General features: G+C 40.0%; 2 protein-coding genes and 4 long non-coding RNA genes across 6 annotated transcripts; all 6 read right to left on the reverse strand.

The window, feature by feature from the left end:
• Positions 1-524: 524 nt before the first annotated feature.
• Positions 525-2,280, reverse strand: LOC130459680 (uncharacterized). Its single transcript, XR_008919256.1, has 2 exons — positions 1,415-2,280; positions 525-777 (listed from the first exon to the last, which is right to left on the reverse strand). It is a non-coding gene; the product is annotated as an uncharacterized lncRNA (long non-coding RNA).
• A 1,372-nt stretch (positions 2,281-3,652) lies between these two features.
• On the reverse strand, positions 3,653-4,336 carry LOC110781258 (uncharacterized). The gene has a single exon (XM_021985478.2). It carries the CDS (start codon positions 4,334-4,336, stop codon positions 3,653-3,655), a length of 684 nt encoding a protein of 227 aa, XP_021841170.2.
• Positions 4,337-5,251: 915 nt separating this feature from the next.
• On the reverse strand, positions 5,252-7,007 carry LOC110788763 (uncharacterized). Its single transcript, XR_008919257.1, has 2 exons — positions 6,142-7,007; positions 5,252-5,504 (listed from the first exon to the last, which is right to left on the reverse strand). It is a non-coding gene; the product is annotated as an uncharacterized lncRNA (long non-coding RNA).
• Positions 7,008-8,379: 1,372 nt separating this feature from the next.
• On the reverse strand, positions 8,380-9,063 carry LOC130471392 (uncharacterized). The gene has a single exon (XM_056841475.1). The coding sequence runs from the start codon at positions 9,061-9,063 to the stop codon at positions 8,380-8,382; it is 684 nt and encodes a 227-aa protein (XP_056697453.1).
• A 915-nt stretch (positions 9,064-9,978) lies between these two features.
• Positions 9,979-11,734, reverse strand: LOC130459679 (uncharacterized). Its single transcript, XR_008919252.1, has 2 exons — positions 10,869-11,734; positions 9,979-10,231 (listed from the first exon to the last, which is right to left on the reverse strand). It is a non-coding gene; the product is annotated as an uncharacterized lncRNA (long non-coding RNA).
• A 6,473-nt stretch (positions 11,735-18,207) lies between these two features.
• On the reverse strand, positions 18,208-18,588 carry LOC130459758 (uncharacterized). The gene is made up of 3 exons (XR_008919353.1): positions 18,531-18,588; positions 18,308-18,448; positions 18,208-18,237 (listed from the first exon to the last, which is right to left on the reverse strand). It is a non-coding gene; the product is annotated as an uncharacterized lncRNA (long non-coding RNA).
• Positions 18,589-18,862: the final 274 nt, after the last annotated feature.

The following is an 18,862-nucleotide window of genomic DNA, read 5'->3' on the forward strand; positions in this document are numbered from 1 at the left end:
CTCGGCTCCCTCAGGAGTTGGGACTAAGGATACCTTTTTTCGCCAATAAGGGGGTGCATACGCCGCGCATGTTTCCCACTCGGTACTTGTGCAGGTAGTACACCCATCCCGAACCCAATCGCTCGCCCATTAGGTCCCTCTCGCCTGCATACCCCCTTGGTTTGCACTTGCGGGTTGGCCTCTTGAGCGAAATTCGTCTGTTGAAGACACTACCTCGACCGGGGCATGTGTTGGATCTACGATAGAAGCGGCACCAAGCCAGGCACAGATAAACTACCCATAGAAGCCTATCATAAACTACGTGACATATTTAATTTTCAAATCCATGTTTGTAATGTAGTTATGTGTAGCGAAATATGTGATTGTGTGTGATAAACTGTAACGCCCCGACTTCTAGACACCATTAATTAGGTTAATTATCTTTAATTAGCAGCGGAAACTCTAATTTAGTCGGAGCGTCACTGCCGTATCTCCCTCGTGGAAAATACAAGGCGACATAACCTTTTTAAATTTACTGACTACTATTGAGTAACAGTAATTATACTTCACTTCGATTAATTCTTAAATATTTACATCGAAATCTAAATGAACTTTAATAAATATTCCTAACATTGATTAAATATAAATATTAAAATCTAACTCAAATCATAAAATCAAACTTAGAGCTTAATTAATACATCCCTTTATTACTAATGACATAGTTATCTTTACTAAACATCGATCGTGAATTTGATGGTGCTATCCTCACTCTAAGGCATCCCATGATCTTCTTCGTACCTAAAACAAAAGCAACATCGTGAGCCGAGGCCCAGTAACATACTACCCTAACAACGTAAACTCATTTCAATTCATTTTATTTAATTTGCAAACAGGGAGAATAGAATATAGTAAATCACTTTCACAGAGCATCATAATAAAACATCATTTATAACTTGAAACTTTAGTAGTTCCCATTATCTTTCATAAAACCTTCATTTTACTTGGTAACTGACTAGTTAGCCTTGCGGGACGTCTCCCACCTTGCGATAGTCCTCAAGGAGCACTCTCCCTTGTTGGACATACGCCCGTACCTAAATAGTTTCTCTTTTAGCTTGCGGTAACCCTCAAGGAGCACTCTCCCTTGTTGGGTGTCCCGCGGTACGGCGGTACGTGCACGACCTAAAAATAGTAACCCCACTAACTGCCAGAACCTGTTACACTTTTATTTATCATGTTTCATATCTTATTAATAACTCGTAAACATCATCTTATAAAATCATTCATAAACATATTTAAATATCATCATTCATAAAACAAACTTCATAAATACATTTCATATCCCACAATCCAATAAAAACACATCATTATAAACATATTTCATAATCACATAAACACATTTTATAAGGGGATTGTGGGTGTTAGCAATAGATGTTACCTCAACCGTAATTTTATACTTCCCGTTCGATGGGCCGTTCTTCCTGAGCTCCAAAATTGAATATTCGTCCAACTTGGCTTTCTTGATTGTTATTGGGTTTGACCTTTTGACTTAGAATATAGGCCCACTAGTTCCAAAAATTTAGGAAGTTGAAAGACCAAACTTGGTCTTCATGAACAGAACATGAACCAAGAGAAAAGGAAGGAGGAAGGAAGACAGCAACTAGGTATGACTCGTATGACCCACGAAAGCAGAGGAAGCACAAGGCGGCAACAAGGAGGTGGTCAAGTGGTCGGATAAGGTTTTCGCCGGTGGTTTGGCGGTGGTGGTCCGCGTCAATGGAGAGAGAGAAAAGAGGTTGTGCGTGAGTTAATGTTCGGTTTCGGCAATGGAATGCTACAATTCGAGCTTGATATTTGTGAGTAGTGAATGAGCATATTCCAGGGGTGGATAACAGAAAATTTTGAGGGTGGTTGTATCAGGTTGGCCGGCGGCAGAGCCGCGGTGGTGACGGTGGTGGTGATGCGCGAAAACAGGGGATAGTTACGGGAATTATAGCTAATTCCTTGTGCTTATTTTTCTGTGACTTGGTGCTTGGTTGGGTGAGTTTTATGGCCAGGTTTCATGAGTATTTATAGGGAGTTTTGAGGAGAGGAATCACGTAAGCCATGAGCTCATGCTAATGGTTTTGCAAAACCTCCAAATGAAAACCATGGAAGCTTTTGTGAGAGAAGTAACTAAACCGGGTGCTTTTGCACTTGATGAGTAATCTCAAATGGGTGAGTTGCTTGTGACATTTGTCAAGAAATATTGACCTTTAAGGTTTTGCACTTACACGTAAAAGTCTAGAGGGAGTAGGGAGGAAGTAGAAGATGACCTTGTGGACCAAGAAAATGAATTTGGACAGAATAAGGGAGAAAAGGGGTCAAAGGAGTAAGACAAATCTGCTGCTCATTCACTTGGTTGATGCGTGGGAGAGAAGCAGAAGATGAGTGTGGATGGGTGAGCAGGGGCATTTTCGTAATTTCACTTAGTTAGGCTAAAATTCAGAAATTTCTTTGCTATATTTAGGAATTGATATAAATATAAATGTTTAAATTAAATCAAATTTTCAAATAATTCTTTATAAAATATCGATAGCATAAAATAAATTTAGTTTTCCAATAAAATGAGAACGTTCCGAAATTATTAAAAATTCGAAATAAATAAGATTTTAAGCTCGAAAAAAATATTAAATTATAAAATCAGAAAAAAAATAAATCATGTAACGATATTAAAATTCAACCGCAATAAAACTTCGTAAATTAAAATAAAGTTTGAAATTAGGATTTAAAGCGGTTTAAAGCTAAATAAAAATAATTTAGCATAATTAATCAAGTTTTAAAATTCGGGGTATTACATTCTTACCCCCTTAGAAAAAGTTTCGTCCTCGAAACTTGAAAATTTAGACGCATAAAATCATTTGTTGAAAATCGAAAACATTCGATTAAAAGTATGACATTTTATTTTAAACCAAGATCACACAGTTTCATTTCGATTCCGACAATGTCTAGCCTTCATTCCGCCATCTTCTTTGATGACTCCGCTTCAACTCGAGACCTAGAATCGAAGAGTAAAGAATACAAAAGGGGCAAAATTATATGTTGATCTTAATCGTCATTAAGGTCAATTATATTCCGCCATCGTCTTTTGTATCTCTACTTTACTTCATAAAATAGAATCGAGGAGCAAAGAACATAAAAAGGGGCAAGCTTGTTAGCATAGACTAGGCTCCCATTGTTTTTTGTGAGATCCCGTTTGAAAATATTTTTTTTTTTTACCAAAAGTAGTAATGTTTTTAATACAAAATTATAATTCTGAAGATAGATATAATGAAAATAAATATTTACCTAACAATTATAATAGTCAAATAATTTGTAAAAGTCATTTGTTATAATAATCTCGTACTCTGAGCTCAGGAGAACTTCCATCGAAGACGACTTTCATACGTAACGATTAGTTATTACCAATACAATCATGTCAGCATAAACATAATCCATAAAGCATATCTTAAACACATAATTCTTTAATTGAAAATTTCATAAATAAGCATAACATTCATATAACTAATGATGGTAATACATCTTAGTTTGATACTTGATTAGCGCATATTACTTTCAAAATTTCCATCATTTAGTTTAGACTATTTCCTCTAGATGTTCGATCACGCGTTTTCAAAAGATCATTCTGCTTCATTCTTCACTCCATACTAGCGAATTCGTCATTGTCATTTGCATCATCGTCTTTTCCCTGCATTAAAAACACTCTTCCATTCGAAGTTGGTCCACGTGGGGGATTACGGTTGAAATTTGTAGTGCCACCATTTCCTTTGTTCACATCGTTTCTCCTATCACCTTGCTCTCGATGTATTTGCGGACAATCTCTGATTTGGTGATCTTTGCTACCACATTTGAAACAATCTCGCGTACCAATTCGACATTCTTTCTCAGTATGGTTCCATCTTCCACACTTGGCGCATCCACTATTCTTGTTAAAGTTTTGGTTTCCGTTATTCCCTCCTTGATAGCTGACATTGACATTTTGTTTCTTATTGTTCGATTGATTTTCTTCGAAGCTCCCTTTTCGTTTTCCATATGTTTCTTCTCGAAGCTTGATAATTCTTTCGACGTTAATTGCTCGATCATACAACTCTTGGAATGTGGAAATTCTAGAACTCGAGAGACGATCACGGATCTCAATGTTTAATCCTCCTTCAAATCGATTCATCCTTTGCCTATCAGTAGTCACCAGGTCAGGGGCAAATCGAGCAAGCTCATTAAATTTCACTGCATATTCCAGAACATTCTTCTTTCCTTGACTCAATTTGATAAATTCCGATTCCATTTGCAGTTGCAGAGAATAGGGATAAAATTGTTCCCGCATAGCTTCCGTCAGCTTTTCCTAACCAAAACCAGGCTCATTTTGGATTCTTTTAACACTTTTCCACCACAGATTGGCTTGTCCTTTCAAGTAAAAGACGGCGTAGTTGACCTTCCATTTCTCGGGGCATTGAGTTGCATCAAATAACTTCTCCATATCGCTAATCCATTCCTCAAATTCAGTAGGGTCTGGCTTGCCATCATAAGTAGGGGGTTTATGAGAAGCGAACTTCTTGAACATGTTAGAGCATTCTTCTTGCTCTGACCTTGGCTTCTGACGATTTCCTTGCAGAAGTTCCGACATTATCAATCTCATTAAGTCCATTCGATTATCACTCGTTTCTCCTGTGGTGTCACCGAAAATGAGATCCTTGCGCAATTCTTCAATTCTTTCTTGCATTCCTTCCAGCGCTAATGCAGATTTGTGATTACCATTGCCATCGTTAACATCGTTATCGTTTCTAGTGCCGTCAATAGGAATATTTCCGCTTGAAGTCATCGCCGATCTGATCGCAAGGATACAACGCTTCAGATAATCTTTTCTTCTTGAAATTAGACTAAGAAATTCTGCAAATCATGATAAAGAAACATTCCCGTTGCGTTCCCCGTTCCTATCACTCACACTCATTTCATTTTAACTTAGCATGATTTTAACATATTCTTTTTACTTATTCCTTAAAATTCTTGCTTAAAACCTAATAAATTTTATTTCGTGCAAAACCCGTAAAGTTTAGCACTTATGGTCGCAGAACCTTGGCTCTGAATACCAAACTGTAACGCCCCGACTTCTAGACACCATTAATTAGGTTAATTATCTTTAATTAGCAGCGGAAACTCTAATTTAGTCGGAGCGTCACTGCCGTATCTCCCTCGTGGAAAATACAAGGCGACATAACCTTTTTAAATTTACTGACTACTATTGAGTAACAGTAATTATACTTCACTTCGATTAATTCTTAAATATTTACATCGAAATCTAAATGAACTTTAATAAATATTCCTAACATTGATTAAATATAAATATTAAAATCTAACTCAAATCATAAAATCAAACTTAGAGCTTAATTAATACATCCCTTTATTACTAATGACATAGTTATCTTTACTAAACATCGATCGTGAATTTGATGGTGCTATCCTCACTCTAAGGCATCCCATGATCTTCTTCGTACCTAAAACAAAAGCAACATCGTGAGCCGAGGCCCAGTAACATACTACCCTAACAACGTAAACTCATTTCAATTCATTTTATTTAATTTGCAAACAGGGAGAATAGAATATAGTAAATCACTTTCACAGAGCATCATAATAAAACATCATTTATAACTTGAAACTTTAGTAGTTCCCATTATCTTTCATAAAACCTTCATTTTACTTGGTAACTGACTAGTTAGCCTTGCGGGACGTCTCCCACCTTGCGATAGTCCTCAAGGAGCACTCTCCCTTGTTGGACATACGCCCGTACCTAAATAGTTTCTCTTTTAGCTTGCGGTAACCCTCAAGGAGCACTCTCCCTTGTTGGGTGTCCCGCGGTACGGCGGTACGTGCACGACCTAAAAATAGTAACCCCACTAACTGCCAGAACCTGTTACACTTTTATTTATCATGTTTCATATCTTATTAATAACTCGTAAACATCATCTTATAAAATCATTCATAAACATATTTAAATATCATCATTCATAAAACAAACTTCATAAATACATTTCATATCCCACAATCCAATAAAAACACATCATTATAAACATATTTCATAATCACATAAACACATTTTATAAGGGGATTGTGGGTGTTAGCAATAGATGTTACCTCAACCGTAATTTTATACTTCCCGTTCGATGGGCCGTTCTTCCTGAGCTCCAAAATTGAATATTCGTCCAACTTGGCTTTCTTGATTGTTATTGGGTTTGACCTTTTGACTTAGAATATAGGCCCACTAGTTCCAAAAATTTAGGAAGTTGAAAGACCAAACTTGGTCTTCATGAACAGAACATGAACCAAGAGAAAAGGAAGGAGGAAGGAAGACAGCAACTAGGTATGACTCGTATGACCCACGAAAGCAGAGGAAGCACAAGGCGGCAACAAGGAGGTGGTCAAGTGGTCGGATAAGGTTTTCGCCGGTGGTTTGGCGGTGGTGGTCCGCGTCAATGGAGAGAGAGAAAAGAGGTTGTGCGTGAGTTAATGTTCGGTTTCGGCAATGGAATGCTACAATTCGAGCTTGATATTTGTGAGTAGTGAATGAGCATATTCCAGGGGTGGATAACAGAAAATTTTGAGGGTGGTTGTATCAGGTTGGCCGGCGGCAGAGCCGCGGTGGTGACGGTGGTGGTGATGCGCGAAAACAGGGGATAGTTACGGGAATTATAGCTAATTCCTTGTGCTTATTTTTCTGTGACTTGGTGCTTGGTTGGGTGAGTTTTATGGCCAGGTTTCATGAGTATTTATAGGGAGTTTTGAGGAGAGGAATCACGTAAGCCATGAGCTCATGCTAATGGTTTTGCAAAACCTCCAAATGAAAACCATGGAAGCTTTTGTGAGAGAAGTAACTAAACCGGGTGCTTTTGCACTTGATGAGTAATCTCAAATGGGTGAGTTGCTTGTGACATTTGTCAAGAAATATTGACCTTTAAGGTTTTGCACTTACACGTAAAAGTCTAGAGGGAGTAGGGAGGAAGTAGAAGATGACCTTGTGGACCAAGAAAATGAATTTGGACAGAATAAGGGAGAAAAGGGGTCAAAGGAGTAAGACAAATCTGCTGCTCATTCACTTGGTTGATGCGTGGGAGAGAAGCAGAAGATGAGTGTGGATGGGTGAGCAGGGGCATTTTCGTAATTTCACTTAGTTAGGCTAAAATTCAGAAATTTCTTTGCTATATTTAGGAATTGATATAAATATAAATGTTTAAATTAAATCAAATTTTCAAATAATTCTTTATAAAATATCGATAGCATAAAATAAATTTAGTTTTCCAATAAAATGAGAACGTTCCGAAATTATTAAAAATTCGAAATAAATAAGATTTTAAGCTCGAAAAAAAATATTAAATTATAAAATCAGAAAAAAAATAAATCATGTAACGATATTAAAATTCAACCGCAATAAAACTTCGTAAATTAAAATAAAGTTTGAAATTAGGATTTAAAGCGGTTTAAAGCTAAATAAAAATAATTTAGCATAATTAATCAAGTTTTAAAATTCGGGGTATTACATTCTTACCCCCTTAGAAAAAGTTTCGTCCTCGAAACTTGAAAATTTAGACGCATAAAATCATTTGTTGAAAATCGAAAACATTCGATTAAAAGTATGACATTTTATTTTAAACCAAGATCACACAGTTTCATTTCGATTCCGACAATGTCTAGCCTTCATTCCGCCATCTTCTTTGATGACTCCGCTTCAACTCGAGACCTAGAATCGAAGAGTAAAGAATACAAAAGGGGCAAAATTATATGTTGATCTTAATCGTCATTAAGGTCAATTATATTCCGCCATCGTCTTTTGTATCTCTACTTTACTTCATAAAATAGAATCGAGGAGCAAAGAACATAAAAAGGGGCAAGCTTGTTAGCATAGACTAGGCTCCCATTTTTCTTTGTGAGATCCCGTTTGAAAATATTTTTTTTTTTACCAAAAGTAGTAATGTTTTTAATACAAAATTATAATTCTGAAGATAGATATAATGAAAATAAATATTTACCTAACAATTATAATAGTCAAATAATTTGTAAAAGTCATTTGTTATAATAATCTCGTACTCTGAGCTCAGGAGAACTTCCATCGAAGACGACTTTCATACGTAACGATTAGTTATTACCAATACAATCATGTCAGCATAAACATAATCCATAAAGCATATCTTAAACACATAATTCTTTAATTGAAAATTTCATAAATAAGCATAACATTCATATAACTAATGATGGTAATACATCTTAGTTTGATACTTGATTAGCGCATATTACTTTCAAAATTTCCATCATTTAGTTTAGACTATTTCCTCTAGATGTTCGATCACGCGTTTTCAAAAGATCATTCTGCTTCATTCTTCACTCCATACTAGCGAATTCGTCATTGTCATTTGCATCATCGTCTTTTCCCTGCATTAAAAACACTCTTCCATTCGAAGTTGGTCCACGTGGGGGATTACGGTTGAAATTTGTAGTGCCACCATTTCCTTTGTTCACATCGTTTCTCCTATCACCTTGCTCTCGATGTATTTGCGGACAATCTCTGATTTGGTGATCTTTGCTACCACATTTGAAACAATCTCGCGTACCAATTCGACATTCTTTCTCAGTATGGTTCCATCTTCCACACTTGGCGCATCCACTATTCTTGTTAAAGTTTTGGTTTCCGTTATTCCCTCCTTGATAGCTGACATTGACATTTTGTTTCTTATTGTTCGATTGATTTTCTTCGAAGCTCCCTTTTCGTTTTCCATATGTTTCTTCTCGAAGCTTGATAATTCTTTCGACGTTAATTGCTCGATCATACAACTCTTGGAATGTGGAAATTCTAGAACTCGAGAGACGATCACGGATCTCAATGTTTAATCCTCCTTCAAATCGATTCATCCTTTGCCTATCAGTAGTCACCAGGTCAGGGGCAAATCGAGCAAGCTCATTGAATTTCACTGCATATTCCAGAACATTCTTCTTTCCTTGACTCAATTTGATAAATTCCGATTCCATTTGCAGTTGCAGAGAATAGGGATAAAATTGTTCCCGCATAGCTTCCGTCAGCTTTTCCTAACCAAAACCAGGCTCATTTTGGATTCTTTTAACACTTTTCCACCACAGATTGGCTTGTCCTTTCAAGTAAAAGACGGCGTAGTTGACCTTCCATTTCTCGGGGCATTGAGTTGCATCAAATAACTTCTCCATATCGCTAATCCATTCCTCAAATTCAGTAGGGTCTGGCTTGCCATCATAAGTAGGGGGTTTATGAGAAGCGAACTTCTTGAACATGTTAGAGCATTCTTCTTGCTCTGACCTTGGCTTCTGACGATTTCCTTGCAGAAGTTCCGACATTATCAATCTCATTAAGTCCATTCGATTATCACTCGTTTCTCCTGTGGTGTCACCGAAAATGAGATCCTTGCGCAATTCTTCAATTCTTTCTTGCATTCCTTCCAGCGCTAATGCAGATTTGTGATTACCATTGCCATCGTTAACATCGTTATCGTTTCTAGTGCCGTCAATAGGAATATTTCCGCTTGAAGTCATCGCCGATCTGATCGCAAGGATACAACGCTTCAGATAATCTTTTCTTCTTGAAATTAGACTAAGAAATTCTGCAAATCATGATAAAGAAACATTCCCGTTGCGTTCCCCGTTCCTATCACTCACACTCATTTCATTTTAACTTAGCATGATTTTAACATATTCTTTTTACTTATTCCTTAAAATTCTTGCTTAAAACCTAATAAATTTTATTTCGTGCAAAACCCGTAAAGTTTAGCACTTATGGTCGCAGAACCTTGGCTCTGAATACCAAACTGTAACGCCCCGACTTCTAGACACCATTAATTAGGTTAATTATCTTTAATTAGCAGCGGAAACTCTAATTTAGTCGGAGCGTCACTGCCGTATCTCCCTCGTGGAAAATACAAGGCGACATAACCTTTTTAAATTTACTGACTACTATTGAGTAACAGTAATTATACTTCACTTCGATTAATTCTTAAATATTTACATCGAAATCTAAATGAACTTTAATAAATATTCCTAACATTGATTAAATATAAATATTAAAATCTAACTCAAATCATAAAATCAAACTTAGAGCTTAATTAATACATCCCTTTATTACTAATGACATAGTTATCTTTACTAAACATCGATCGTGAATTTGATGGTGCTATCCTCACTCTAAGGCATCCCATGATCTTCTTCGTACCTAAAACAAAAGCAACATCGTGAGCCGAGGCCCAGTAACATACTACCCTAACAACGTAAACTCATTTCAATTCATTTTATTTAATTTGCAAACAGGGAGAATAGAATATAGTAAATCACTTTCACAGAGCATCATAATAAAACATCATTTATAACTTGAAACTTTAGTAGTTCCCATTATCTTTCATAAAACCTTCATTTTACTTGGTAACTGACTAGTTAGCCTTGCGGGACGTCTCCCACCTTGCGATAGTCCTCAAGGAGCACTCTCCCTTGTTGGACATACGCCCGTACCTAAATAGTTTCTCTTTTAGCTTGCGGTAACCCTCAAGGAGCACTCTCCCTTGTTGGGTGTCCCGCGGTACGGCGGTACGTGCACGACCTAAAAATAGTAACCCCACTAACTGCCAGAACCTGTTACACTTTTATTTATCATGTTTCATATCTTATTAATAACTCGTAAACATCATCTTATAAAATCATTCATAAACATATTTAAATATCATCATTCATAAAACAAACTTCATAAATACATTTCATATCCCACAATCCAATAAAAACACATCATTATAAACATATTTCATAATCACATAAACACATTTTATAAGGGGATTGTGGGTGTTAGCAATAGATGTTACCTCAACCGTAATTTTATACTTCCCGTTCGATGGGCCGTTCTTCCTGAGCTCCAAAATTGAATATTCGTCCAACTTGGCTTTCTTGATTGTTATTGGGTTTGACCTTTTGACTTAGAATATAGGCCCACTAGTTCCAAAAATTTAGGAAGTTGAAAGACCAAACTTGGTCTTCATGAACAGAACATGAACCAAGAGAAAAGGAAGGAGGAAGGAAGACAGCAACTAGGTATGACTCGTATGACCCACGAAAGCAGAGGAAGCACAAGGCGGCAACAAGGAGGTGGTCAAGTGGTCGGATAAGGTTTTCGCCGGTGGTTTGGCGGTGGTGGTCCGCGTCAATGGAGAGAGAGAAAAGAGGTTGTGCGTGAGTTAATGTTCGGTTTCGGCAATGGAATGCTACAATTCGAGCTTGATATTTGTGAGTAGTGAATGAGCATATTCCAGGGGTGGATAACAGAAAATTTTGAGGGTGGTTGTATCAGGTTGGCCGGCGGCAGAGCCGCGGTGGTGACGGTGGTGGTGATGCGCGAAAACAGGGGATAGTTACGGGAATTATAGCTAATTCCTTGTGCTTATTTTTCTGTGACTTGGTGCTTGGTTGGGTGAGTTTTATGGCCAGGTTTCATGAGTATTTATAGGGAGTTTTGAGGAGAGGAATCACGTAAGCCATGAGCTCATGCTAATGGTTTTGCAAAACCTCCAAATGAAAACCATGGAAGCTTTTGTGAGAGAAGTAACTAAACCGGGTGCTTTTGCACTTGATGAGTAATCTCAAATGGGTGAGTTGCTTGTGACATTTGTCAAGAAATATTGACCTTTAAGGTTTTGCACTTACACGTAAAAGTCTAGAGGGAGTAGGGAGGAAGTAGAAGATGACCTTGTGGACCAAGAAAATGAATTTGGACAGAATAAGGGAGAAAAGGGGTCAAAGGAGTAAGACAAATCTGCTGCTCATTCACTTGGTTGATGCGTGGGAGAGAAGCAGAAGATGAGTGTGGATGGGTGAGCAGGGGCATTTTCGTAATTTCACTTAGTTAGGCTAAAATTCAGAAATTTCTTTGCTATATTTAGGAATTGATATAAATATAAATGTTTAAATTAAATCAAATTTTCAAATAATTCTTTATAAAATATCGATAGCATAAAATAAATTTAGTTTTCCAATAAAATGAGAACGTTCCGAAATTATTAAAAATTCGAAATAAATAAGATTTTAAGCTCGAAAAAAAATATTAAATTATAAAATCAGAAAAAAAATAAATCATGTAACGATATTAAAATTCAACCGCAATAAAACTTCGTAAATTAAAATAAAGTTTGAAATTAGGATTTAAAGCGGTTTAAAGCTAAATAAAAATAATTTAGCATAATTAATCAAGTTTTAAAATTCGGGGTATTACATAAACTATCCTAGAAAACCAACGACCTTAAAAACTGCCTGAACGTTCATAGACTAATTTGCCAAAGAGTTATACCGAAACACGTGTTCCGCAAACCCGAATGATCGCCACGAAATAAGCGACGCTCGGGATGGCCTGTAACGAATCCCACAAAACGCTGCCACGCGTAAAGGACGTTATTAGGCAAACACGCAAATCGAAGTCGCATAAACAAAAGACAGAAAACGAGAACCAGCCAGGGACGCATTTTCAACGCCCCTGGCTGGGCGCCAGATTTTCTCACGCCCCTAGCTGGGCGCTGAAGTTGCTGCTTGGCCGTCTGGTCAGGCGCAGCAGCTTCGGTGCCCGCACGAAAGGAAAATACGTAGCAAAAAATATTCATAAAAAAAAGAATTGCTACGAGGGCGTAAGAAAAGCACTCGATTTCAAAAGCGACCCGCGAAAAATTAATAACTCTTTGCGTCGTTGTTAGGCCTCCTACGACGGCAATGCTCGACACTAAAAGTCGACCAAGCAAATAATCATGAATGTCACACGGGCAGAGATTTTCAAAAACATAAAGAGTTCAAAGTGCACACATAATAGTCCAAATATACTAGTCCGACTTAAGGGTAGTCATAGAATGCCTAAAAAACCGACTCACGAAACAAACTAATGTGTCTCCTACTCCACAACAATAATGCAGGGCCCCTGAGTACTTGCCCGTGATAGCCATCAAGAAACGCGATGGAAGAAGCATATCCCGAACATCTGTACCTAGAGGTCGCACAAACCCAAGAGATGCATGCTCTGGGACACGACCCTTTACGGCCACTCGCCCCAAAGAACCATGCTATGCCAAAAACGCTCCCCAACTCACATGCTTTCGGGCCATTGTTTGGGTTAGAAAAGAAAAGAGCGAAGAAAGAAACAGAAATTATGGCACTAGCTCTCCAAGATGAAGTGTTCGATCCTACTAAATTGATCGCTCCGTCACCCTCAAAAGATGACCAAATCCAACGAGGGTGGCGCAAGACTTTCAAATGGACTAATGCTCGTGGGATAAAGTTCAAGATATCTGCGGGAGAGGGTCCGATGTACGAAGAATTAGAGTCTGAATCCGAGTCTGACTCCGAGTCCGAACCCAGCAAAATTGTAACCCCTCCCAAAAATATTTTAGACCCGGAAATCTCTACTCCGGGAGATCTTTTTGATGTAATGCTTCACGACTTTAATAAGATAAACAAAACTTTTGAGTATGTGCCGCTTAAAAATCAGAGTAATAATGCAGAATGTCTCGCCACTAATGAGCACGAAAAAGAGCCAGAAGAGGAATATACCGAACTAATAAAAGCTGTAAATGAACAAGAACTCAAAACTCCTATAATTGAGGACACAGAATCGGTAAATATTGGAACAGAAGAAAATCCTAAAATTATTAAAATTGGCCTCACCTTAACTCCCACTGAAAAGCCCGATCTAATCTCCACTTTGCGGGAATTCTAGGGTGTCTTTGCTTGGTCCTACAAAGACATGCCGGGAATAGATCGGGAAATCGCTGAGCATAAAATTCCGCTAGATCCCAAAATGACGCCAGTAAAACAAAAGCTACGGCGGCTCAAACCAGAGATAGCCTTGAAAATAAAAGAAGAAGTCACTAAACAATTAGACGCCGGCTTTATAAAAGTGTCCAACTACCCAGAATGGGTGGCCAATATTGTCCCCATAGCTAAAAAAGACGGACGAGTGCGAATGTGCGTAGATTTTTGAGACCTCAACAAAGCCAGTCCTAAAGATGACTTCCCCCTACCTCACATTGACATACTAGTAGACAACACCGCAGAACACGCGCTCCTCTCCTTTATGGACGGGTACACCGGATATAACCAAATACTAATGGCAGAAGAAGACATGGAAAAAACAACTTTCATTACCCCTTGGGGAACATATTGTTACACTGTAATGCCTTTTGGTTTGAAAAACGCGGGGGCCACCTATCAAAGAACAGCCACCACGTTACTCCATGACATGATACATAAAGAAATCGAGGTCTATGTGGACGACATGATCGTCAAATCTAAAGACCGGCGCGGTCACCTCCCGGCACTTAAAAAATTCTTTACTCGAATCTTGAAATATAACATGAGACTAAATCCACAAAAATGTGTGTTCGGGGTAACCTCGGGAAAATTGCTAGGATATGTTGTTAGTACGCGAGGAATCGAGATTGACCCATCTAAGATCAAAGCCATTACCGAAATGCCCCCACCAAAAACTGAAGAACCGATAAGGGGCTCCCTAGGAAAGCTGCAATACATCAGTAGGTTCATTTCCAAGCTTACTATGACTTGTTAGCTAATATTCAAAAAATTAAGAAAAGAGGAAAAGGCCGAATGGGATGAACAATGCCAAACTGCCTTCGATAAAATCAAAGAATACCTAAGCAAGCCACCCGTCCTCTCCCCACCTTTGCCTGGAATCCCTTTACGCCTATACCTAACCGTCACGGATACTGCAGCAGGAGCTATGCTCTCACAGTGTGTACATGGATCCGAGCGAGCCATTTACTACTTGAGCAAGAAGTTCATACAGTACGAGACGAGATACACAGAACATGAGAAAACCTGTCTCGCCCTCGTCTGGGCATCCAAAAAACTCAGACATTACCTATTGGCCCACACTGTTCATATAGTGTCACAACTAGATCCCTTAAAATATGTGTTCGAAAAGCCCGCCGTGAGTGGTCGCCTGTCCAGGTGGCTAGTCATGCTCTCAGAATTCGACCTAAAATTCATGCCGGAAAAAACGATCAAAGGAAGAGCGGTAGCCGAATTCCTGGCCGAGCATCCCACGAATGAGGAAACCCCGGAAGCTTACCTCCTCCCCGACGAGGAACTTCTGATGATACAAGACGACTATTGGACACTATACTTCGATGGCGCGTCCAACTAAAAAGGATGCGGCGTCGGAGTTCTCCTAGTCAGTCCCGAAGGAGCCCATATACCAATTTCCGTCAAACTTGACTTCGAGGCCACAAACAATGCCGCCGAATACGAGGCCTGCATAGTCGGGCTAGAGGCCGCAGTTAGCCTCGGAGTCAAATACCTACAAGTCTTCGGGGATTCTTCCCTAATAATCAACCATATATCCAAAAGATGGAAGGTCTGAAGCACTAGTCTCTCAAAATATCAAGCTCACTTGGACCAAATAGTCGAGCAATTTGAAAAAATCGAGTATACGTACTTGCCAAGAGACGACAACCAATTCGCGGATGCACTAGTGAAGCTAGCTTGAATGCTCAACATCCCGAATGAATGGGACGGAATGACCCTTAGGGTCGAGCGAAGGAAAGAGCCGGCTTATTGTTGTGCCATAGACTCCGAACCTGAAAACACCGGAGAAGAACCATGGTACACGGACATCCTTCGTTACAAAACAAGTGGGGAATTCCCCCCAAACACTTCCCCGCGAGCACAAAAGGCCCTACGCCTCCCCGCTTCACAATATAGCATAATTCTGGGAGAACTGTACAAATACACGCCGAATAAAATCAAGTTACTTTGTGTCCATCAAAACCAAGCCCAAAGACTGATGGAAGAATACCATAACGGCGTGTGCGGACCCCATATGAATGGAAAAATGCTATCCCGAAAAATATCCCGCTCAGGGTACTATTGGACCACTAAGGAAACCGATTGCCATCACTTTGTAAAAACTTGCCCAAAATGCCAAATCTTTAGTAACCTTAACCATTTGCCTCCCTCAGAACTATACACCTTCACTTCTCCATGGCCCTTTTCCACCTGGGGTATAGATATAATCGGCAAGGTAACACCAACAGGAGTAGGGGGACACGAGTACGTTTTAGTTGCAATTGATTACTTCACTAAATGGGTAGAGGCAGTCTCCTATGCAAAGTTAACAGCCAAACATGTCGCTCGATTCCTAGAAAAGAACATATTCTGTCGATACGAGGTTCCACATGAAATCATAAGTGACCAAGGTTCCCACTTCAGGGCCGAAGTCCAAGACCTGCTCAAAAAAATATCATGTCAAACACCATAAATCCTCTCCCTACAGGCCGCAAATGAACGGCGCGGTAGAGGCGGCCAACAAAAATATTAAAGTCATAATCGAAAAAATGGCCGAAAATTATAAGGATTGGCCCAATAAATTACACTTCGCATTATGGGGCTATCGAACCTCAATCCGCACCTCCATTGGAGTAACACCCTACTCCTTGGTATACGGAATGGAAGCAGTCCAACCGGTCGAGTTGGAGATTCCCTCCCTCCGGATCGTCCTAGAAAGCAAGCTACCCGAAGCTGATTGGGTTCAAGCTAGGTACGACGAACTCGTCCTTTTAGACGAACGGAGGTTGAGAGCTCTACATCACGTGCAAGTGTATCAAAAGCGCATCGCAAGGCAATTCAACAAAAGAGTCAAACCTCGAAACATCAAAGAAGGCGATTTTGTTTTAAAAGAAGTCCGCGCACCTACTACGGACCCTCGAGGAAAATTCCAGCCTAACTGGACAGGACCATATTTTGTAAAGACCATCCTACCTGGCGGAGCAGTCCAACTAGCCGACATAGATGGAGCGGAATTCGCTAACCTCACGAACTTAGACCAATTGAAAAAGTACTATATTTAATAAAATTCAGTCCGGAGATAAGGCATCTAATAAAACATATTAAGACTCATAAGCAAACATTCTGCGTAAACGGCATAAAACTCGATAAAGTAGAAAAAGCGAAGGACAAAACTTCAACGCCCAGGACTGGGCGCTGTTATTTCTCACGCCCAGGCCTGGGCGCCGATATTTCCTTCGCCCTAAATCGGGCGTCGTTCTCTCTTGCCACCTACCCTCTCGCTTCTACAAAGTGCTCGTACTCGTTTTTCTAACCCTCAAAAGAACCACGAACACTTGGGGGGGGAAGCAGACGAGTAATGAACACCCTTTCAAAAAAAGTTTTTTTTTTCTCAAAAAAGCTAGAACTATGCGCGACCTGATTCTGACAAGATACGTAGGCAATCCTTCTCAAGGATTCGGTCCAATAAAAAATTAAAAAAATAATAAAGTCATGCAACGCATCAAGAATAAAGGATATTGCAAAGGGCACTCTACCCTAACCCATGCACGGGCAAGACCAAATAAAATGAAAAAGCCACAAGAGCTTCCAGGAACAAGCCCAACAAAGGAGTATGACACGAGTCGGCAAAAAACAAAAAAATAGTGAACATGCATATGTAATACCCCAAGTAGTCGGTTAGTCTAAAAATATATGTGCACTCTTAAATGAACTCATTATTTTTACGAAAGTCTTTTCCTTTTCGAAATTCGTCGTTGGTTTAGGAATCTAATATTGCTATAATATGTTAAAACAAAGCCCACGGAAGGCTCAAAAACATTCTTGCACCAAAAATCGCAAAAAAATATATATATACATGCGGAACACAAGAATGAATATGTAGGAGGTAAGCCTAAGACTCGTCATCGGCTCCATGTCTCCAAGCCTCGCCGGTCCATCCACTCCACTCCCCGTGGTATGAGGGACCCCAGCCAGAGTCACCCCAAAAATGAGGTTGCGACTGCAACTCGGGGCTAGGCTCTCGGGCCACCGACACGGAACGCCGCCTACGCTCCGGCTCGGACCTCTCCCCAGAAGAACTCACCCCCGCGTCAGAACGGCGATGCCGTAGGGGCGAGTGTCGTGCTCTCTCTCTCTCTCGCGACGACCGTGTCCCCCGCCCGAGGAACCCGCGCCGTCGGCCCCAGCACGCCCAGTAGCCGTCTGCAAAAAGGGATAAAAAAGAGAGTGAATAACCCAAAGCCAAACTAAAGGTACAGATCAAAAGAAAAAAAAGAGAGGGCACATTACCCGAGTAGAGTGGGGGCTCCTGCAAGAAAGTGCAGACCGAGCTCGAACCAAAGCGGACTTCAACCGGTTGATCACCCCCACCATCGCATTGGCCGTACGGGCCGGAACCTAAAACAAGAATGTCAGTAAAAAAGAAAGAAAAAATATAAAGAAGAGTACACAAATAAAAGGTGCATACCGCCTCTACTCCCTCAGGGAGCGGAGCATGGAAAACCCGGTCTTCCGGGAAAGTCTCCACAATCTCGGATCCACTCTCTCCGGTATACGAGATCCGAGCATCGGGAAGCACCCATCCCCCCAACAAAGGGTCAGGACCCTCCTGCACAAAACACAGTAGGCATAAACACATGGGCACGAACATGAAAACACTAAAATCAATACAAAGAGAGGAGGCAACTTACAGCGCCAGGCTCCGGGAGACGAAGAGAATCCTGGATAAACTGGTAATAGCTAGCTCCCTCTATCACCAACTCTGTCGCCGGCACACCAGTCCTCGAGTGGACCCTCCATGACTCGCCTATCGAGCGATTAGACAGCATGGTCGCAGGTGGAGGCCTGGGCACCGAAAAAACCCCGACCGTCTGCATACGTACCCGCTCTCCCAGGTACCAGACAGGGTCCCGGCGACCAACGAACAAGACCCGCATCTGGCTCAGGGCATAACTCTCCCTGACCGAAGCATGGGTACCCCTAAAAGAGAGCCATGGGGTCCAAACCACCTGTTTTCGTACAA

Source organism: Spinacia oleracea, chromosome 4 (assembly GCF_020520425.1).
Source record: "Spinacia oleracea cultivar Varoflay chromosome 4, BTI_SOV_V1, whole genome shotgun sequence".
Lineage (NCBI taxonomy): Eukaryota > Viridiplantae > Streptophyta > Magnoliopsida > Caryophyllales > Amaranthaceae > Spinacia > Spinacia oleracea.

Bases quoted from the DNA above. Each gene is read 5' to 3' on its own strand.
- LOC110781258 (XM_021985478.2), bottom strand. From the start codon at position 4,336: ATGCGGGAACAATTTTATCCCTATTCTCTGCAACTGCAAATGGAATCG.
- LOC130471392 (XM_056841475.1), bottom strand. From the start codon at position 9,063: ATGCGGGAACAATTTTATCCCTATTCTCTGCAACTGCAAATGGAATCG.